The sequence below is a fragment of the Hylobates moloch genome, unplaced genomic scaffold (assembly GCF_009828535.3).
Source record: "Hylobates moloch isolate HMO894 unplaced genomic scaffold, HMol_V3 SCAFFOLD_2, whole genome shotgun sequence".
In the NCBI taxonomy this organism is placed as follows: domain Eukaryota; kingdom Metazoa; phylum Chordata; class Mammalia; order Primates; family Hylobatidae; genus Hylobates; species Hylobates moloch.
Genome location: NW_026652277.1, coordinates 16,749,245 through 16,771,524, shown reverse-complemented (window position 1 = coordinate 16,771,524; position 22,280 = coordinate 16,749,245). Strand labels below are relative to the sequence as shown.

The following is a 22,280-nucleotide window of genomic DNA, read 5'->3' as shown; positions in this document are numbered from 1 at the left end:
TGTTGTTGTTGTTGTTGTTTGTTGGTTTGTTTGTTTTTTGAGATGGAGTTTCACTCTTGTTGCCCAGGCTGGAGTACAATGGCAAGATCTCGGCTCACTGCAACCTCTGCCTCCTAGGTTCAAGTGATTCTCCTGCCTCAGCCTCCCAAGTAGCTGGGATTACAGGCATGGTCACCATGCCTGGCTAATTTTGTATTTTTAGTAGAGACAGGGTTTCACCGTGTTCATCAGGCTGGTCCTGAACTCCTGACCTCAGGTGATCCCCCCCCGCCTCAGCCTCCCAAAGTGCTGTTATTACAGGCATGAGCCACCGCACCCGGCCATAATTTGGAATACTTTGGACAACTCACAAGCCTCTCTGATTCTTTCTATCCACATTGAATTCTGTATTCTTTGCTATGAGAGATTCAGATACTTTCCCTCTGGAAAAGGTGTTGTAGTAAGTCAATTCGTCTTTTAAAGATTTACTTTCTTACTGGCTACTGTTTTCTCATAATTTTGTATGTACAGGTGTCCCAGCACTTCTTTGTTCAGTTCATTTATCTTGTTTGTTATATTTCTTACTCCTTAGAATAAAAATGCACAAAATGCTTAATCATGAAATTCTGAGTTTCCTACTTGTCTTCATCCTTAAATTGACATTTCCTGTGTAGAAAAACCAGGGATTGTGGCCAGGCAGGGTGGCTTATGCCTGTAATCCCAGCACTTTGGGAGGCCGAGGCAGTCGGATCACCTGAGGTCGGGAGTTTGAGACCAGGCTGACCAACATGGAGAAACCCAGTTTCTACTAAACATACAAAATTAGCCAGGCGTGGTGGCTCATGCCTGTAATCCCAGCTACTTGGGAGGCTGAGGCAGGAAAATTGCTTGAACCTGGGAGGCAGAGGTTGCAGTGAAAGAAAATTGCACTGCTGCACTCCAGCCTGGGCAACAAGAGTGAAACTCCATCAAAAAAAAAAGAAAAAGAAAAAGAAAAGAAAAACCAGGGATTGTTAAAGAGAATAGGATTTGGAACGAGGGGACTTGGGTTCATATTTTATCTTGGCCATGTCTGAAATAAGTGTCTTTTAGAATTTAATCTCCAGGAACCTGAGATCTCTCATCTACACCTCTCTAGAAAGTGGGGTGATAATGCCTGGCTGTTTTGCAAAGTTGAGGAAGACAAAATGAGACATTCAATGTGAAAATTACATTAGAGTTGTAAAGGACCATGACCTTGCCAGATATAAAATATGATTCTCAATGTGCAAGGACAATTTTACAATAGCTACTTTGCTTATTTTTATATGAATCTGCGCTGGTCATCTGAGAGGGAAAAGACAAAGCAATGACCATGACCACCTAGCAGAAAATTGTAGCCAAATGTTGGGTTTGATTGAGAAGGCTTCTTCTTTCTTAAGGGAGAAACTGAACCTGTAATTATATCTTCCCTCGGGTCTTCACTTTGAAGGATGCTAAACCAAATATGTCTGTGGAAGCAGATAATGGCTCCTGGGTTGGCTGTTTATTTAGCACATTCCTAGAATATCTGAGGTCATATGGATTCATTCAGAAACCAAACGTTTCATAAGTGATTTCAGGAAGCATAGCCTAAAGATTGAGCCTCAGTGTAACTGGATAATCACATAAATCATCCCATAATGCAAAGCAGGAAGGAGCTGGAGCAGTTCCCCATAATCTAGAGTCTCCCTATGAGATGCATTCCTCTCTCCACAGGATCAGTGTATCCTATTTCTGTGGCTCAAATTTTATGGGACTGATATCATTGTTGCTTTGTGGTTTGGAGGGTTATACATGTTTCTCATTTTCCCCTTTGATAATGAGCCAAGTCCTGTGTTACAAAAACTTATTTGAAAATGTTTAGTGAAGGCAAAGATACATTGTGAGTTTTAGAAAAGTCTAGTTTTGTGATTTTTGTAATGGTCCACAGAAGGCATTTGTATGTTTTCTCTTTTCTTTCTTTACTTTTTCTTTTTTTTGAGGTTGGTCAGAGAGAAAAATATGTGAGTTCTGCCAAACAGTTGCCTTTGATCCTCAGAGATATGCTTTTCCATTGCTAGTTCAGTTGAATTTAGGGGATAGAAAAAATGTACTTTCATTTTTCATTTCTTTGTAAATGTTCTTAGACCATAATAAAAGGCTAAACTGATGTTGGATATGAATTTTCCTTTGGCAACATAAGATAAAATAAAAGGCATAGATACATTTTTATCTTTGCATTTTGTATTGATGTAATAATAAGCATCATGCCAACACATAAATATCCTTGTATAGAAACACATTCTAATTTAATCATTTGTGCTTGAAATCACAGGGATTGAATCATTGCGTTGAAAATCACAAGAGGAAACCAAAACTTAGTATTGATATTTTTCAGTATTACTATTATTCTAGAAGGAGCCATTTATATTGTCAAGGGAAGAAATGTAAACATCTACAGAGTTCAGTGATAGTTAAGAGGAGTTTTTAATCTTTCAAGAAATAGATACATTAAGTTCAGAGAATAATAATTTTTCTCTCTATGAAATTTGAATCTCATAAAACTACCATCAGATTTTAAGATTAAATATTCTATTATTTAATATGTATAGCAGGGGTCCCCTCAAATATGATATTTTATTTCTCTACTTCAATTTTATGTATTCTTTATTAGATATCTGAATTATTTATTGGACTTTCTCTAGAGAGTGAAACCTGTTTGTGCACAGAACTTTCAAGCTTTTAACATAACATGGATTTTTTTCCTGTAATTTCAGTAAATTGATCCATAATTTTCAGAATTGTGTACACCCATTTAACCACCTCTCCATTCAAGCTATCCAATACTTCTGTCCCTCCAGAAGGGATCCTCGTGTTCCTTTGATTAGTTTCCTCAACACCCTCTATGTCAGCAACCACAGACCTGGTTTCTACCAATATAGGATAGTTTTAACTGTGCAAAAGGCAGCTGTGAACAAGAATACATAGTATATACTCTTTTGTGTCTGGCTTCTTTTTTTTTTTGAGACGGAGTCTCTCTGTCGCCCAGGCTGGAGTGCAGTGGCGCGATCTCGGCTCAGTGCTACCTCTGCCTCCCAGGTTCAAGCGATTCTCTTGCCTCAGCCTGCTGAGTAGGTGGGATTACAGGCACGCGCCACCATGCCCGGCTAATTTTTTGTATTTTTAGTAGAGACGGGTTTTCACCATGTTGACCAGGCTGGTCTCAAACTCCTGACCTCGTGATCTGCCCAAATTGACCTCCCAAAGTGCTGGGATTACAGGTGTGAGCCACCGCACCCGGCTTGGCTTCTTTCATTTAGCATAATGTGTCTGGAAATTTTTCATGTGGCTGTATTTATCTGTTTTTTTCTTTCTATTGCTGACTAGCCTTCCATTGCATGGATATATCATAATTTGATTATCTGTTCACCTGTTGTTAGTTAGTTGAGCTTTTCCCAGTTTTTAGCTATTACAAAAAAAGCTACCATGAACATTGACATGCAGGTTTTTTGTGGACTTATTCATTCTCTTGCATAAAATACCTAGGAGTAGAATTTCTGGGTCTCATATGGTAATGATATGTTTAACTTTATAAGAAAGTGCCAAATTGTTTTCCAAAGTGGTTATGCCATTTTATATTCCCACCTATATGATTGACAATTCTGAAATAGGAGTTGGGGCTCAACACTAGACCAGATGGAAGACTGGCTGAAACAGGGAAGAGACAGAAACATCTCTGCATAAGACATACCCAAAAGCGCCACAGTGTGCCATTGCCATGAGAACACCCAGAAGTTACCATCCTTTTTCTAGAAATTTCCAAATAACTCACCCCTTAATTTGCATGTGGGTGTAAATATGACTGCACAAATGCACCAAGCTGCTACTCTCAACACGTGGCCTACGGGGTAGCCCTGCTCTGCTGGAGCAGTCACGGAGCTGGAACACTGATACCTCAGTGAAGCTGATTTTTTCTACCACCGGCTCACCCTTGAATTCTTTCCTGGGCAAAGCCCAAAACCTTCCTGGGTGGAGTCCCAATATGGGGGCTTGCCTGCCTTGCAGCAGTTCTTTTCTACATCTTTCCCAATCCTTAATATTGCCAGTCTTTTCATTTTTAGCCTCTGGTAGTTGCATAGTAGTATCTGATGGTTTTATTTTGCATTTCCCTGATGACTAATAGTGCTGAGTCCTTTTCACATGCTTTTTGACGATTGATTTATTTTCTTTTGTGAGGTGTTCATTAAAACCATATGGCTCATTTTTGTTTGTTTCTTATTAATGAGTCATATGTTATATATTCTGCATACAAATATGTCCTTTGTCAGATAAGTGTATTGCAAGTATTTTCTTCCAGTGTGTGGCTAAACTTTTCCTTATGGTATCGTTTGAAGAACAGAAGTTCAATATATCCTTTTATCCCTTTTATGGTTAGTGCATTTTGTATCTTGTCTAAGAAATATTTGATTACCGAAGTTATCAGGATCTCCCACGTGCCTACTTCTAGAAGTTGTTTTTTTCTTGAGACGGAGTCTCACTCTGTTGCCCAGGCTGGAGTGCCGTGGCGCGATCTCGGCTCACTGCAAGCTCTGCCTCCCAGGTTCGCGTCATTCTCCTGCCTCAGCCTCCCGAGTAGCTGGGACTACAGGTGCCCGCCACTATGCCCAGCTAATTTTTTGTATTTTTAGTAGAGAGGGGTTTCACTGTGTTAGCCAAGATGGTCTCGATATCCTGACCTCGTGATCTGCCCGCCTTGGCTTCCCAAAGTGCTGGGATTACAGGCGTGAGCCACCGCACCCGGCTCCTTCTAGTTTTATAGTTTGAGATTTTACATTTGTTCTATGATCCATTTTGAATCAATTTTTCTATATGGCGTGAGTTATGTGTCCAAGTGTGTTTAGCAAATGGTATTTAATTGTTCAAGCACCATTTATTGAAAATATTCTCCTTCACCCCCACTCCCACTGAATTGCTTTTGCATTTTTGTTGAAAATCACCTGCCTGTGTTCATGTGTGGGTCTGCTTCTGGAATCTCTATTTCATCACATTGATGTACCTATTTACCCCTTTAACAATAGGACATTATATTACTTAATATTACATAATTTCATATTGTATATTAAAATCTGGAAGTATAAAACTTCTAGGTTGATACTTATTTTTCAAAATTGTTTGGGCTATCCTAGATTTTTCATATCTCCATATTCATTTTAGAATCAGCTTTTCAATATATAAAAAACTGAGAATTTGATTGAGATTGTGTTGAATTTACAGACCAATCTGGGGGTAAAGGTCATCTTAAATTCAGCCTTCCAATCCATGAACATATTTTACCTCTCCATTTATTCACATCTTTCTTCATTTCCTTCAGCAATAAAGTTTCCCGTGTAGAGTTTGTGCATGTTTCTATTAAACTTGTTATCAAGTGTTATGCTATTATAAAATGACATGCCATATTATATATGCTATTTTAAAATTTTACTTTCTGGTTGTTTGGCTGATATGTGCAACATAAATGGATTTTTCTGTACATATCTTGTATTCTGCAGTCTTGTTAAACTCAGTTATTAGTTCTAATAACTTAAATAAATCCTTTAGTATATACTACATAGATGACAATAACTGTGAATAAGTTAAATAAGTTTTATTTTTTCCCTTCTCTCTCTCTGTCTCTCTTTCTCTGTGTATGTGTATTGCTGTGATGGCTAGAACTTTCTGTGCATTCTTGAACAGAAAGGGTGAGGTTGGAATGTTGACCTTTTTCTTACTCTTGATAGGAAAGCATTTAGTCCTTTACCACTTAAGTATGATGTTAGCTTTGGATTTTCCATAGATGCCATTCATCAGTTTGTGGAGTTCCCTTCTGGGCATACTTGCTGAGTTTTTATCCTGGATGGGTATTGAATTTTTCTGCATCTTTTGGTATCTCTCAAAGCTTTTCTTTTTTTATTCTGTTTAGGTGGTAAATTATGTTGATTTAGTTTTCTACTGTCAAACCAATCTTGTATAATACATCAGAACTCCACCTGGTTCTGATCTATTATAATTTTTATGTATATTCAGAATTGTGATGCTAAAATTTTCTTATGGAGTTTTGCATCAATGTAAGACATACTGAACTGTAATTTTTCTGAATTTCTTTGTCTGGTTTGGTATAGAAGTAATATTGGTCTTGTTAGTTAGAAAATATCTTCTCTATTTTCTGAGTTTGTGGAATATAAACAATTTCTTAATTGTTTGATACAGTTTCACCAGTGAAATTATTTGAGCCTGTAGTTTTCTTTGTAGGAAGGTTTTATATTACAAATTTAATTTCTTCAATTAATAGAGACTATTAAAGCTTTATATTCCTTTTGGTCAGTTATGGGAATTTTTAAAGAATTAATCTATTTTATGTATGTTGTTGAATTTATTTGCACAGTTTTTTGTAATGGTGTCTTTCTATGATTTTAATGCCCGAAGATTCTATAGTGACATAACCTCTTCATTAATGAAAATGGTAATTTGTGTTTTTTCTCTTTTTTCTTTGATCAGTTTTGGTAGAATTCTATCAATTTAAATAATTTTCTCAAAGAACCAGTTTTTGACATTGTTTATTTTCTCTATTGCTATTGCATTTTCCATTTAATTGATTTCTGTTCTTATATTATTTCATTTAATTATTGCCTTAGTTAGCTTTTTTCTAGTTTCTTTAGATAAAAATTAACTTCAGATAGATATAGATATAGCCTTTAAGCACTACTTCATTTCACCTCCCCAATTTTTTTTTTTTTTTTTGGAGACAGAGTTTCACTCTCGTTGCCCAGGCTGGAGTACAGTGGCGCGATCTTGGCTCACTGCAACCTCTACCTCCTGGTTTCAAGTGATTCTCCTGCCTCAGCCTCCCAAGTAGCTGGGATTACAGGTGCCCACCACCATGCCCGGTTAATTTTTGTATTTTTAGTAGAGACGGGGTTTCACTATGTTGGTCGCTCTGGTCTTGAACTCCTGACTACGTGATCCACCCGCCTTGTCCTCCCAAAGTGCTGGGATTACAGGAGTGAGCACTGTGCCTGGCTGCTTCCCAAATTTTAATGTTTTATTTTCACTAACTTCCAGTTCAAAATATTTTCCAATTATCTTGTGATTTCTTCTTCATTCTATGGATTATTTGCAAACGTATTATTTAATTTTCAAATATTTGCAGGTTTTCTAGATGTCTTATTGATTTATAATTTCAGTTTTATTGTGGTTAAATGATATACTTTCTAAGTTTTCAATTGTTTAAAATTTATGGAGAATCGTGCTACAGCCCTGCATGTGGTCTATGCTGCTGAATGTTTCATGTACGCTTGAAAAACTGTGTTGTCTGCAGTTATTAAGTGTAGTGCTCTCTGTCAATTAGCTTAAGTCGGCTGATAGTGCTGGTCAGATTTTCTATACCTGTATTCATCTTTATCGGTTTCATTTTCAGTTACTGAGAGAAAGGTGTTAAAATCTTCAACTCTAATCGTGGTTTTATTTTTTTCTTTAATTTTTGCCTTTTCACTTTCCTTCATGTATTTTGAAACTATTACTTCGTGCATGCACATTTAGGATTATTATGTTTTACTGATAAATCGTCCCCTTTGTCATTATGAAATGTCTTTCTATAAATCTAGTAATATTATCCTTCTTGAAGTCACTTTTGTTTGATATTATTTCAGTAATTTCAGCTTTCTTATATTTACTGTTCATATGGTATATCTTTTTTCATTCTTTTACTTACAACCTAATTTCACCATTATATGTAATGGTGTCATTATATATAATGTGCATGTAGAGTAAAAAACATATAATTGGTTCCTGCTTTTCCTGTATTTTAGCTGAAGTATTTAGACCATATACAACTAATGTGATTATTGTTATGGTTGAATTTAACACACCATTATGCTAGTTGTTTTCCATTCGTCTCTTTGTATGTTGCCATTGTCCTGTCTTCATTTTGGTTTACAAAATATTATTAGTATTCCATTCTATTTCCTTCATTGTCTTTTTAATGATACTTTTTTTGTGTGTATTTTTACATTAGGGCTAAAAATATACTCCTTAACTTATAAGCACGTTTTATTAGAGTTAATATGCAGCTGCTTTACATTTCATAACTTCTAATTCATACATGACACTTCATATTACACACATTCCCCTTTATACTTCACAAGTTTAATAATCTCATACTAGTGTAATTCCATGTGCCTGTCCTTCTGTGTGCTGTTTTAGTTATATCTTTTACTTCTCTATATATTATAACTTCACCTTACTATTATTTTTGCTTTAAATTACTAATTCTCTCTCTCTCTCTCTTTTTTTTTTTCAGACTGACTCTCACTCTATCTCCCAGGCTGGAGTGCAGTGGCATGCTCCCGGCTCACTGCAACCTCCACCTCCCAGGTTTCAGCAATTCTCGTGCCTCAGCCTCCCGAGTAGCTGGGGCTGCAGGTCTGCACCACCATGCCTGGCTAATTTTTGTATTTTTTTTAGTAGAGACGGGGTTTCACCATGTTGGCCAGGCTGGTCTCGAACTCCTGACCTCAAGTGATCTGTCCACCTCGGCCTCCCAAAGTGCTGGGATTACAGGTGTGAGCCACCGCACCTGGCCTACTTCTCTCTATATTATAAATTCACCTTACTGTTATTTTTGCTTTAAATCACTAATTCTCTTTAAAGGAGATAATGAAAAGAAAGCCTAGCATTTATATTTATACAATGATTTATCATTTCCAGTGTTCTTCATTCCTGGAGATATTTTCTGTTCGGTATCATTTTCCTTTGGCCCAGTGGATATTATTTCATATAGTACAAGTCTTCCAGTGATAAATTATCTCAGCTTCTGTTTGTCTAAAAATGTTACACTCTTTTTTTTTTTAAATAGTAGTTTTGCTGGATATTTAAATCTTTTTTCCCCATCTCAACATTTTAAAGATGTATTCCGTTTTCTTCTTGCCTCCATTGTTTCTGATTAGAAGCCAGCTGTCATCCTTATCATGATGTCCCTGTATGTGATGTGGCTTCCTCCCCACCCCAACCGGCTCCTGTGTTTTCCTTGTTTCTGTTTTCTAATAGATTCACTCTTGACATGTCCAAGTGTAGTTTTCTTTTATTTCTCCTGTTTAGTATTGACTGAACTCCTATATCTTACTAGACATTTTTCATAAAATTTAGGAGAATTTTAGCCACTATATCCTTCTCTTTTTTTGACTCATTTTTATTATCTTCTCCTTCTGGTTCTCTAACTGTATGTGTGTTAACCTATTTGTTGTTTTTTCTTTGGTTTTTAAATCTCTGTTCATTTTCCTGGAGTTCTTTTCTCTTTGTTCTTTAGATTAAATTATGTCTATTAATACATATTAAAGTTTACTGACCTTTTTTCTTCTGCCTACAGTTTCCTATTAAACTCATCATGAAGTTTTAATTTGAATTAGTATAATTTTAAGTTATATAATTTCCATGGTTCCTTTTAATAATTTGCTCCCTTTTTGGGCCAAAATTTCTAATCTGTTTACTTTTTAAGGCTTTTTCTTTAAGTCTTTGCACGTATTTTTAATGGCTGCTTTGAAGTCTTTCTCTTTTAAATCTAATACCTGGATCATCTTTGAATCACAAGATGACATTTTTTTCTCGACTATGACCACATTTTTCTTGACTACTGATGACATTTCTTTTCTTGATTTTATTCATATTTTCTCATTTTTTGTTTTGTTTGGTTTTTTTAAGATGGACTCTCACTCTGTCGCCAGGCTGGAGTGCAGTGGCACGATCTCGGCTCACTGCAATCTCCGCCTCCCAGGTTCAAGCGATCCTCCTGCCTTAGCCTCCCGAGTAGCTGGGACTACAGGAGTGCACCACCACACCCAGCTAATTTTTTGTATTTTTAGTAGAGATGGGGTTTCACCATGTTGGCCAGGATGGTCTTGATCTCTTGACCTCATGATCCACCTGCCTTGGCCTCCTAAACTGCTGGGATTACAGGCATAAGCCACCGCACCCGGCCCATATTTTCTCACTTTTTTTTTTTTAACATTTGTAGTAATTTTGGGTTTTATAGTGGACATGATAGGTTGGGACATGATATGGGTGTCCCATATCATGTGGGTAAATTATGTGTTGTAGACACTCTGTATTCTCTTATCTTCCTCTGAAGCTAGTTTGATATCTAGCTGATTACTTTGTATCTGCATAGGTTTATATCTTTATTTGCTAAAGAATATTTGTGAACATCCCTATTTCTCGAGCCCCTCTAACTTGGTCGGTCTCAACCTCCAACTTCTATGATTCCTGCAGGTCTTGTTAAGACTTATCCTTTGGTAGGGAAGTTCTAGAGAGCCCTACTCTTGGCCATGGTCTTCACTTGTAAGATACGGCCTTTTAGGTGTCTCATTTGAATGCCTGAGATGTTAAGGAGGTATCCCCATTCTGGAATGGGAGAGAACTCTAAATGATCTTGTTTATGCTTCCAGCCTACTAGCAGCTCCTGTCTGACATGCTTTCTGAAGTCTCACCTTATGTATTCTCAGCCCAGGCTTAGCTAAGAATCCATGGGAAGCCCTACTCAGATGCCCGGCTTTCCTCTCTGTATGCTTCTTCTTCTCTGTAGAATTTCCATATAGTTCCAGCTGCTTTGGCAACCCTAATCTTTGCATCATCAGCTCAGTAGGACTGTCATTCACTACTTGGGCTTCAGCTCCCTTCTGTGGTCGGGAAATTCTGCCCAGTTAGAAAGCCAAGGAAATCAAGAGTCGTACATCATGAGTTTCCTTTCTGTCAAGAATCACAATCTTGTACTGCAGGTTGTCCAATATTTTGTTCAGTTTTACAGTTCTTAAGGAGAGGAGCTAGTTGAGTACAGTTGCTTGTCATAGCTGGAATCAAAAAAAATATTAAAGGACCTCAGCCAACCAGGATAGAGTAGAGGAAGAAGAGAGAGAGGAAAAATGAGGTGAGAAAAATAGAAGTTGTAGGATTGGGGTTTAGAGGTAGCTTGAAAGAGAAGAACTGAATGGAGTAGAGAGAGTGGGAGGAACTTAGATGCATGTACCAGTCCCCTTCGTTTCCAACACATCAGGTAATAATATTTCAAAAACTACCTAATGGGACCTCATCTGGACCAGGTACTACAGTGATAGTAAATAATGGTTAATTCGGTCTTATTCATATCCCAAGGTTTAGTAAGGTAAATATACTCACATAAAAACAATTACAAAATATGTTTGGGGTTCAAATTGCTATTTGCATAAAATTTTATTATGCGAGATAAATTAATTCTGCTTGGTTGGGAAAGGTTTCAGCCAAACTTAAATGATGGGTAAGAGTGTATATGCTAAACTGTGTATTGGCAGGGGTTGTGGGGTGGCGGGTCAGGTAAAGGGTAAAGCATTTCAGACAAAGTGAATGGTGTAAATATCATTGGAACGCATCAGGAACTGTAGTTTACTTTTGTGCCAGCAACAGAAAAGAAGCTTGGTGAGTAAATCAAAATTTCAGTAAAGATTAACAGACTCCCACCAGTTGTTCCAGAATAATCACATGCATGTAAGCAAGATAAAGGGAAATTACCCATCATTATTGCCCCAAAATGTCATTAATTCAGGTTCCTCCACCTGAAAACCTGATCACACTTAACATTCTCCCGCAGACAAGTTGCATTAGAGATATGCAAGACCATTGTATTTCCCCTCTGGGAGTACAGTGAGTAAGCAAGAGCATTGTCTCTTTAAGAACAAGGGACAACAGATAATTTCCTCTAAATATTTGATTTACTGGCTAAAGCTCTCTGTGTGTGGGTCAATGAGTCTGTCTATTCTGTCAACTCAGGGATACTGGGTCATTGCTTTCATTTGATGTCCTTTTTTTAGCTTAGTAAGTTTCATTACTGGGTCTGAAATATTAATAGATCAATGCTGTACTTCTCCCTGCTCTCTTTATCCCTCTTTTCTACCTTTCCTGTTGTCTCCCTTCTGTCTCTCTTATTCCCATCCTCTCCACCTTCCTTTCCACTTGTGGAAATATTTTGGCAGACTACAGAAAAGCATACTTTTCTATACTTTTGGAGTTAAACATAATCTTTGATGTTAAATGTCACTGTGAATTCCTTCAATAAAGTAAAGCCTTGATTGCTTGCTGTTTAAAATAGAGTAAAATCAAATATCTGGCAAATGCCCATTACTTTGAGAGCTATACACAGATGGTAGAACCTATAATACGTTCTATGCAGCTCTATGTTTTCAATACCAGTGATTCTTCTTTTCTGAGTATGGGGATTATATAGCAGCAACTAGAGAAACAGCATAACTAAACATTATTATTATTATTATTATTATTATTATTATTTTGACTCACAATGAAGCACAATGGTTTATTGTATCCAAAACCTTTCAGTAGGAGACCTCTGTCTACCCCTATACCCTAGATTTAGTTTATGGCTGGATGCAATTAGAAATACATTAAAAATGCATTTATTTGCTGGGCATGGTGGTGCATGCTTGTAGTCCCAGCCGCTGGGGAGGCTGAGACAGGAAAATCACTTGATCTCCGGAGGCAGAGGTTGCAGTGAGCCAAGATCCCGCCACTCCACTCCAGCCTTGGCAACAGAGCAAGACCCTGTCTCAAAAGCAAAAACAAAATCAAAAGCTTTCAAACCAGATTTTCTTTGTAAAATATTTCAGATTTGGAGAGCATAGGAGATTGAGTGGGTGGCAGTAAACACAGAATCGACTGAATAGGTAACGTTAAAACTGTTAAACTAGAAAAGTTTTTAAAGAAGATATTTATTTAGGACTTCAAAATTGTCCAGGTACTATGCTAAATGTTTTATAAATGACCTAAGGTCTTCCTTATAACGTAAATGACCACCATTTACTGAGTGCATATCATGGGCCAAGCCCTTGTAATGCATTATCTTTAACTCTTAAACCTTCACTCAAAGGTAGCAACCCTCTTCATTTGAGAGATGTGAGAACTAAGGCTTAGAGAAGTACAGTAACTCTCCCAAGGCTGCAGACGTGTCAGTGTTTGAGAGGGTTTTCATTCGAGATCACTCTGACTCTTGAGCCTGGGTCCCTATTCTTCACCCCATGGTGGAGGTACCTGCTTTGTCATTTCTCATAAATACATGCTTTGGTGAAAACCACTTTAAAGGAAGCTTATGAAAACACAAGACTGAATTATTTCTAGGCCTTCCTGCAGTGGATCCTAATTTTTAATGTTTATGGTAATTTGCAAGGATTAGAAAAACGTAACACTTTCAAGACTTAAAAGGTTGTTTACTCAAGATATATGTAACAATTTCCACTCCATAGCTTAGATTTACTGTTGGTAATTATTTTGTCTTTAAGATTACAAAAACTTTGTTTCAGAATGAAATCTTTATTTGCACATTCCACAATGGCCTATTGAAAATCAAGTATGGGCACAAATTAATGAAATACATAGTGCTAGATGTATTATAAATGTAACAATATTTTCTATTTTCTCTCTTATGGTCTGTTTCTGTTCACAGCATGTTTGCAAGACTACACAGATGATTTGGGGACATTAACTTCTCCAAACTTCCCCAATAATTACCCCAACAACTGGGAATGCATTTATAGGATCACAGTGAGAACTGGCCAACTGATTGCAGTGCACTTCACAAACTTCTCCTTGGAGGAAGCCATTGGAAACTATTATACAGATTTTCTGGAAATCAGGTCAGCACTTTTATTTATTTCATTATAATCTTTTCATTATTTATTCTCATTAATAATCTATCCTAGGAAGATTAAGGAAAAAATATGGAAATTCTCTGCAAAGATCCCTGCTGTGCACTTTCTTGCAAGAAATAAAGTTTGTCATTTGGAGCCTGACTTAGGAGAAATATAGGAATTGCAGAAGATTCTGTGGTTATTTTGAAGTGATTATTTTATTGGAAATACTTGAAAATAAACTCCAGATTTTATGTGGGCGAAGAAACAGATGTGCTACTACTCTGAAATGACGTGACTTGCTACTGTTGAATACCTACTTTAATTATGTAAAATCGATGTAAATTTTAAGCTGTTTGCTGTTCATTTAATCTAATTATATTATAAAATGATGGCAGGATAGCAATCTTAAAGTTTTCATGTTCAGGTAATAAAAGTCTAGACTTGTGAATTTCAGTAGAAGGCATTATTCTTTCATTATCATCACTTTGAAATAATGTGTTTAAAAAGTTATATGTGCAGTAAAAGTAAGTTAACTTATATGTTACTATCTCTCCATGCCACTACTTTGAGTTAAATTAGGCTAATCATTCTGGTGGGCATCTATATCAAATATTTTATTTGGGATTTTAAATCTGGAATCTTATGTATTATAATAAATGTTATTCCATAATATAAAGTAAGGTATTAAAATAATAAATCATGATTGGACCCTATCATGCTAAAATGACATAATTTTCTTAATTTACAGCAGTTACTCACTGGACTTCGATGTTGAATAAATCCCTTTTTTGTTGTTTGTTTGAAAAAGCTACAGATTATAAACTAGATTTAAGGCCCCAAAAGTTTTTAGGAAAATATTATTTCCAGAATTTTGCTAAATATATCAAATATGATATATTACATTTCAAAAATTTCCAAATCAGAAGGAAAACATTGAAAGATTCTCTGTAAAATACAGCAGTATGTTTATATTGTTAATAGTATAGTTTCTTTATCGTGTTTTCTCTGACACATTTGCCAGAGGCTTTATTTGAAAGGGTGAAGATTAAACACATTCTCTCAGTTTGTGATTGGTTATATAAAACATCATGCCAACCATGAATGATGGTTATTCTTTATTAAGTCATTCAAATACCATTTTTAAAAATTTAAAAGTTAAAATTGTGTTTTTTAGAGTAAGTGTAGTGTTTGAGAGAAATTACTTCATCCAAAAAACTGCTAATGTTTGCAATCCCAAAGTTCAAATTATGTTAAATGTTTATACAGTAATATTGTCAGTAACCCAATAAATTTTAATTTCTGTATTCTGCCAGAGATGGAGGCTATGAAAAATCACCATTGCTGGGAATATTCTATGGCTCAAATCTACCCCCAACAATCATCTCTCATAGTAACAAACTATGGTTAAAATTTAAGAGTGACCAAATAGACACAAGGTCTGGATTCTCAGCTTACTGGGATGGGTCATCAACAGGTAAATAGCAAAGAGGTGTCTTTTACTGGAGAAGCCAATCTGATTGGTTTCTTGATTATGGGATTGTCATGCTCTGTGCATCACTTGTCCATGTTTGCCCAGCTGTATTTAAACTTCAATATTGCAAATAATTTTAAATTAACAGCAGCCATTTCTTTTTAACAGACAAAGGGAGAAAGTTCTAGTTTCTTTTTATCAATAAAGAAGAATCCCGGTTAGAATAAGGAAATTGCATTAATGGAAATTGGGGCTGGGTGCCGTGGCTCACTCCTGTACTCACAAACACTTTAGGAGGCCGAGGCAGGGGGATCATCTGAGGTGAGGAGTTTGAAAGCAGCCTGGCCAACATAGTCTCTACTAAACATAGTCTCTACTGGCCAACCCCATCTCTACTAAAAATACCAAAATTAGCCGGACATGGTGGCGGGTGCCTATAATCTCAGCCACTAGGGAGGCTGAGGCAGAAGAATCGCTTGAACCTAGGAGGTGGAAATTGCAGTGAGCCAAGATCATGCCATTGCACTCCAGCCTGGGTGACCCAGTGAGACTCCATCTCAAAAAAAAAAAAAAAAAAAAAAGAGAAAAATAGAAATTGGGTTTATAGGCTAACTACTCTTTCGTGATGCCATTTTGCTGTGCAATTTGATTTAAAGGATAGTAGAGTGGCACCAGTTTAATGCAGACAAAAAGATTCAATTTCCCCAGAAGGAAAAGGGTGTGTGTCATTCCATTTCTTTCTCCTCTAGGTTGCGGGGGTAATCTCACCACTTCAAGTGGCACGTTCATATCTCCCAACTACCCAATGCCCTATTACCACAGCTCTGAATGCTATTGGTGGTTGAAATCTAGCCACGGCAGCGCGTTTGAACTGGAATTCAAAGACTTTCACTTGGAGCATCATCCAAACTGCACTTTAGATTACCTGGCTGTATGTATAATGTTTCCATCGTATCGTTCCCTGCTCCCATCTCACCCAACGCACAATGCACTTACTTTTATTTTCGAGATTCAGGAAAGGGGAGCGTCTAAACCGAACATCCATATAAAAATTCAAACAAAATAAAAACATAAAAGAAATTTGGTGAAAATGATCATCTTCGAAATACTGAATGGCTCGATACACTAAGTATTTAAAATATATTGATGATAGACTATTAGGAGATGGTGAAAATCTCCTGAAAGGGATTACAGGATTTATTATAATCATTATTTATGTTATTTCCACATATGCTTTGAAAAATCATAATTTAGAAGACAGTTTTGGTGAAGTAGAGAAGGTAATTTGAGTCATTCAACTAGGACTTTTCACAGTACAGAAATTCACCATTGTTCATTTGTTAAAAATCTAAATAATAATGTATCGAAGTGTCATGAATCATAAACTATGGAATCAAAAAACAAGGAGGACAGTTGACATCAGCTGTGGCATTACAATATGTATTGGGCTTTCATTTGCAATCTTCAGCCTTCAGCTTAGGCTCACACGCTTATTACTGCTGCACATGTACACAGCTCAATTGCCTGAGTTTATGGCCTGAATTTATAAATACCTAAATATAATTTGTGAGGTTATTTTATTTCATGGCTATTCTTTTGTGCTGTCATATATAAAAAACAAAAAAATATATTTATTATATTTAAAGATATATTTATTTTATATATATTTATGTTTACATATAAATATTTAATACATAATGTTTATAGTCTCAACCATCTAACATTCAAAATGTTTTCTTAAAGGTATATGATGGCCCAAGTAGCAACTCTCATCTGCTAACTCAGCTTTGTGGGGATGAGAAACCCCCTCTTATTCGTTCTAGTGGAGACAGCATGTTTATAAAACTGAGGACAGATGAAGGTCAGCAAGGACGTGGCTTCGAGGCTGAATATCGGCAGAGTAAGTGTGTATAGCGGCAGAGTAAGTGTGTATACCGGCAGAGTAAGTGTGTATACTGTCAGAGTAAGTATGTATACTGGCTATTCAGTGCCCAGAGTGGGCCTTCAAACTCTTGAAACAACTGAAATAAGTGTAATGCATTGGTGTGAGCAATTGAACTTCATCTTAGTTTCTTCTGTGAAAAATTTAACTCCATTTGAGGGAGAAATACTTACATATTAAATTTAATCTCATATAACTAAAACATCTGGCAAACTATAGAAACTTAGAAGAGTATTTAATATGCTGAGAGAGTTGCAATTCAGCGAAAGATCAGTGTAACAGACTAATGACTAATAGCTTTTCATTTGCCTCACACATTGCATTCTTGCAGTGTACATTATATTATTCCAATGTACACAGTATTCTATCACACTAGTCTCTACCTTAAAAGATACCTTAATTTTATTAAGGAAAACTGTGGTCCATGTGACTCATGCATGGAATAAGCATGTTCTTTACAGTAGAAAAACCTGGCCATTGTACAGATGCCATTTTAAATCTACTTTTCCCATATAGCAACATAGTGGAATTAAAGGAACATTGAGCAAAATGTCAAGGGGCCTGGGGTTTGTTCTGGCTCCTAATCCTTGAGAAAGTCACTTTTCTTTGTGGTCCCACGGTTTCTTCTTTTAGGAAAGGAGATTAGATTAGATGGTTTCTAAACCTGCCTTCTAGCTCTAGAATTAAATGCTTTTTGAAGTTATTTCCAAAATGGACATTCAAGAAAACAATATTTTCTTGAATTTGTTATTTGATAAAGACTTTTACTTTGTCAAAGTAAAGTCTAGGTTTTGGAAACATAATTCTACTGAATCAAAATTTATCCATAATTTTACACAATTATCTTTTCCCACAGAATCAAAATTTATCCATAATTTTATGTAATTATCTGAAAATGGAATTAAAAGTCACAAAATTATTAACTGAATACACAATATCCCTTGAATTAACTGAAAGAGTAGTAACATTTAACCTTGATTATGTATGAATTTTAAGATTCACATTCATTTACATCTGGGGATTAGGCTGAATCCTAGATAGGTTTGAATATTGAGTTTTAATATATAGCTTTGTTCTTCAGAAGTGTATCACTAGTATATAAAAAGGTCTCCCAAGTTCTATCAGAGATGCGTCTATTTGACTATATAATCATTTCTCTAATTTTATTACTTCTGTGCTAATCTATTTCCGGTTATAATCAGGTCGTTTAAGGGTTTCTTTTTTTTTCTGAGATATTTTATTTTTCTCTCATAATTTCAGAACCCTGAAAGTGTAAATGAGTGCACATAAGAGGCAAAATCAGAGCCAACCAGTGAGATTATCTGTAAAATTTGCCATGGGAAATTGGAGATTTACAAATAGTGTAAGGTCTGAGTGCTGAGAGCAGCCCATGTGGTTTACTGGAATGTGTTTTCCTGGGCCCTGTGTTGCCCTTAGTCATCGAGGCACGGGATACCTATCTGCCTAATAGGTGTAACTTCTCACTGGCTTCTAAAACAATAAGATTATTCTTTAGAAATCCTTCATGGACAAAACTGTGACCTAAAGATTCTCAAACAGAATGGATTTAAGTATTCTCCCTCCTCCAACAAAGCAATATTTTGAAGAGCCACAAATGTACGCTTTTTTAAACCAAAGTTATAAATGGTGTTCTACCCACCTTCAGAAAGCATACTGTAGTAGGAATACATCTATGAACCACACTTTCAGAGACAGTTCATTCCATATAATGTTTATTTCTTGTTCTCTTTTATTGCACATCATAGAGATAATATATTCCTTGTTTAAGTCATTAGGATTGGCTGAATTGGGCACCCAGGATTAGACATACTTAGAGGCATCTGGTTTGGTTTTGTTGAAAACTCAGCTCAAGAAAATGCCACCGTTGGATTGAAGACTTTTTTTTTTCTTTAATTTCACATTTTCATTTCTTCTTTAAATCCTTTATACTCTGTCTATTCTCATGGTACTTCCTGATGACTAACTAGAGGAAGAACGGAGCCTTTATTGTGAATTTCACGCAGACTTTTGAATGTTCAACAAAGCCATGTTGTTACTAGTTTTTAGCATTCACTTAGGATTTTGGGTTTTTAAACTGTTGAATTTAAAAGTCAGAATTTCTGTCCCTTCCAAATGTTAACATTAAAAAAAACAGCAGCACAGAACGTTGAATGTGCTTCTCTAACAAACAAATCAGACTGATCCCTGAATATAACCAAGTTATTCTGCTCTCCACAAATTCAAGGGAATTTGATGCCTATTTTAACATGACTTTAATTTTCATGACTCTTTAGTTTGAATTCACTTCAGTATTATTTCACATTTCTTCTAAACGGAAATCTTTTCACTATGAAAATACTGCACCAAATATATATGTGTGTGTGTCTCTGTGTTTGTATATATACACACACATATATACACATCATCTGTGTGTGTGTACATACACAGATGATTTTTTATTTTTTTTAAAGGAAAATCTCATCTTGGGGCAATTATGAAGTATATAATAGTGGTTCTTAACAGTCATTTTTTTGTTCCAGCATGTGAGAATGTGGTAATAGTCAATCAAACCTATGGCATCTTAGAGAGTATAGGGTATCCAAATCCTTATTCTGAAAATCAGCGTTGCAACTGGACCATCCGGGCAACAACAGGCAACACTGTGAACTACACATTTTTAGCATTCGACTTGGAACATCACATAAACTGCTCCACAGATTATTTAGAGGTATGTATTATAAAGCTTAATTGATCACTGCATTTTCAGATCAAGGGAGACAAGTCAAGTTAGAATCCATCATGCTTTTTAGAATCAAATCCCTAACTCTGCCCCATGCATCTGTAACACACCAACCACCCATGGCATTTGAACAGGTATATTTCATATTTAATGTATTAAATTGTGAATACAGAGAAGTATCTATGTTTTTAGGTTTCAGTGTAACTTCTGGACTCCTTGACCTCACATTACTTAACTTACATGGAAGGAGAGTAATAACCTCTATTTTTTGTTGATTATTTTTATGTTTGTTCTCTGTGTATAAGAGATCAGAAAATGTTTGAGTATCTTAGATTTATTTAAGATGTCATTTGCCTAGTATGAGGTATCATGGTTTTAATTGTTGTTTTTATTTTTAAAGGTAAGTTCATTTCAGTTTATTTTTATTTTTGTAAAATTGAAGTTTCAGTTGTTATAATCATGACCACTAGTAACATTTATTCAACTGTCTGTATGCAATTTTAGGCAATAAATGTTGCTTAAATATTAGGCAACCTTGAATATAAGGTAATCTGCTATTTTTGCAATAAGAAATTTTATCTTAAAAAGCTTTTTGATAACTTGCATATGTAACTTTTAGGGCTATAAATTGGCAGGTTATTTTGGCATCTACGTTTCATCATCAGTAAAATCACTTTTTGAGTCATCTAACACATTATCTTTATTTCTGTCTATATTGTTAATATACAATACTTCAAAAAATCCACATATAATGTTTTCACTAGATACCCTTTCTGAAGTGATAAGTAATTGCTCTGATAACAGGACATTTTTTTCCCACCTGCCCACCTACCTGCAGCCTAGTGACTTAAGGTAGTTGTTTTTAAGGTGGTCAGTGATTTTTAGATGTCTTACTTACAAAGACTTCAACATCCATGGCTTGCAACTCTGGGGTCATATTCCCAGGAAAAAATATGCTATTCTTGTAAAATGTTCTTAATTGTGTTTTTACAAGTTCTGTAGGAAAACTAGCATTGATTGAGTTTGTTTGAGGTCAACATATATTTTCCAAATAGCACTTTTGTTTGTGGAAACAAAGAATGACAACAAAGCATTCTGCACTTTGAGAGACTCTGTGAGGTCCTAACTATAAGGAGATTCCCTTGTTTTACAGAGATAATTTTTTGGGAAAAAGTTTTGCCTTATATTTACAAAAGTACAATATTATAGAAATATTAGCCACAGTGTTTACCCATTAGAAAGTTTTGTTTACCAGTATTCTAAGAAAATATGGCACAACATAAAACAAACTTACAAGCATGTACTTGACAATGGTTTTAAAATCCACCTTCCTTGACCCAGAGTTCAACTGGTCTTCACAAGCTTAATGATACCAGGCTGGTATTATTAAGATACTACTAGAATAGGCATCCATTTCTTCACATGGTGAGACCTTGTTCATGTTTTAGAAAAAGCAGAAAAGTTGCTTTCAAAGCCCTTTGTTTATACCATGAACACAGCAGTTGGTCATACCTCTTTTTACCAGTTAGGACTATCCTGATTCCCTACTGGACTGTGGGCTTCTTGAAGGTCTGTGCTGTCTCCTACTAACTTTATAACCCAGGCGCTTATTATACAGGTGGGACATTACAGGAGTTCAATAAGTTCAAGTTGAATTGAATATCACAGCCATATTTTAGTATCAGTCTAATGATAACTACCAATGAATGAGAAAGATTGAATTCCAAACTGGCGTTTTTGTATGACCTCCTACACATTCAGTGCAATCCTACAAATTGGAGCACAAACCAAAATAGAACTCATGATCTTGCCGAGCGTTGCATGTGTAACAGTGTGCTGGGCACCATAATCATGATTTGGTAAAGTGTAATTGAGAAAACTACAGAAAGGAGGATGCTTTTGAATTGGGCTTTAAAGGAGGCTTTGGCAGAAAGAGGGGGGAGGAAAAGAGATGAAACATTTCCAGGACCTGAACTCCACTTCTTTGGACTCATTTGAGGATGAAATGGTAACAAAAAGGTGTTTAAAAACTCAAATTAAAAAAATGCTTGTTCCAGCAACGGCAGAGTAGCTCATTAGAGTCCCGTATGGATGACGTGTCTGTCATGTTATGGTCATGCCATTTCTCTTGTGCAACATTGACGGTGAAAGAGCTAAAATACAAAATGAGAACCAGAAGTTCAGAAAGGCCTTCCAAAAAAACGGCGCTGTTGCCAGAGGGAGGAGATTGTTTTCCATCTCTGTGAGCCAAGAGGCCCGACCAGAGCAATAGCTGCAATAGCTGGTCTATGATGGAAATTTTAACACACAAACAACCATTTACAGAGAGAAAACTCACAAACACAGAAATCTAGCTTCCATTATTTTAATCGCTTCTGGGTTTTTTCAGCTGACTTCCCCAAATCCCAACTGGATGCCTGTTACTAGAGCCAGAATTTAGTTATTCTG

The 22,280-nt window shown here is 36.0% G+C and overlaps 1 protein-coding gene across 1 annotated transcript in view; it reads left to right on the top strand.

Moving 5' to 3' along the window:
- CUBN (cubilin) overlaps window positions 1-22,280 on the top strand; it is a 308,721-nt gene that overhangs the window by 67,962 nt on the left and 218,479 nt on the right. The window contains exons 23-27 of the mRNA XM_032164125.2: window positions 13,493-13,682; window positions 14,993-15,153; window positions 15,900-16,081; window positions 16,894-17,050; window positions 19,633-19,820. Coding sequence (XP_032020016.1) covers window positions 13,493-13,682; window positions 14,993-15,153; window positions 15,900-16,081; window positions 16,894-17,050; window positions 19,633-19,820 — 878 coding nt within the window. The remainder of the gene's footprint in view (window positions 1-13,492; window positions 13,683-14,992; window positions 15,154-15,899; window positions 16,082-16,893; window positions 17,051-19,632; window positions 19,821-22,280) is intronic.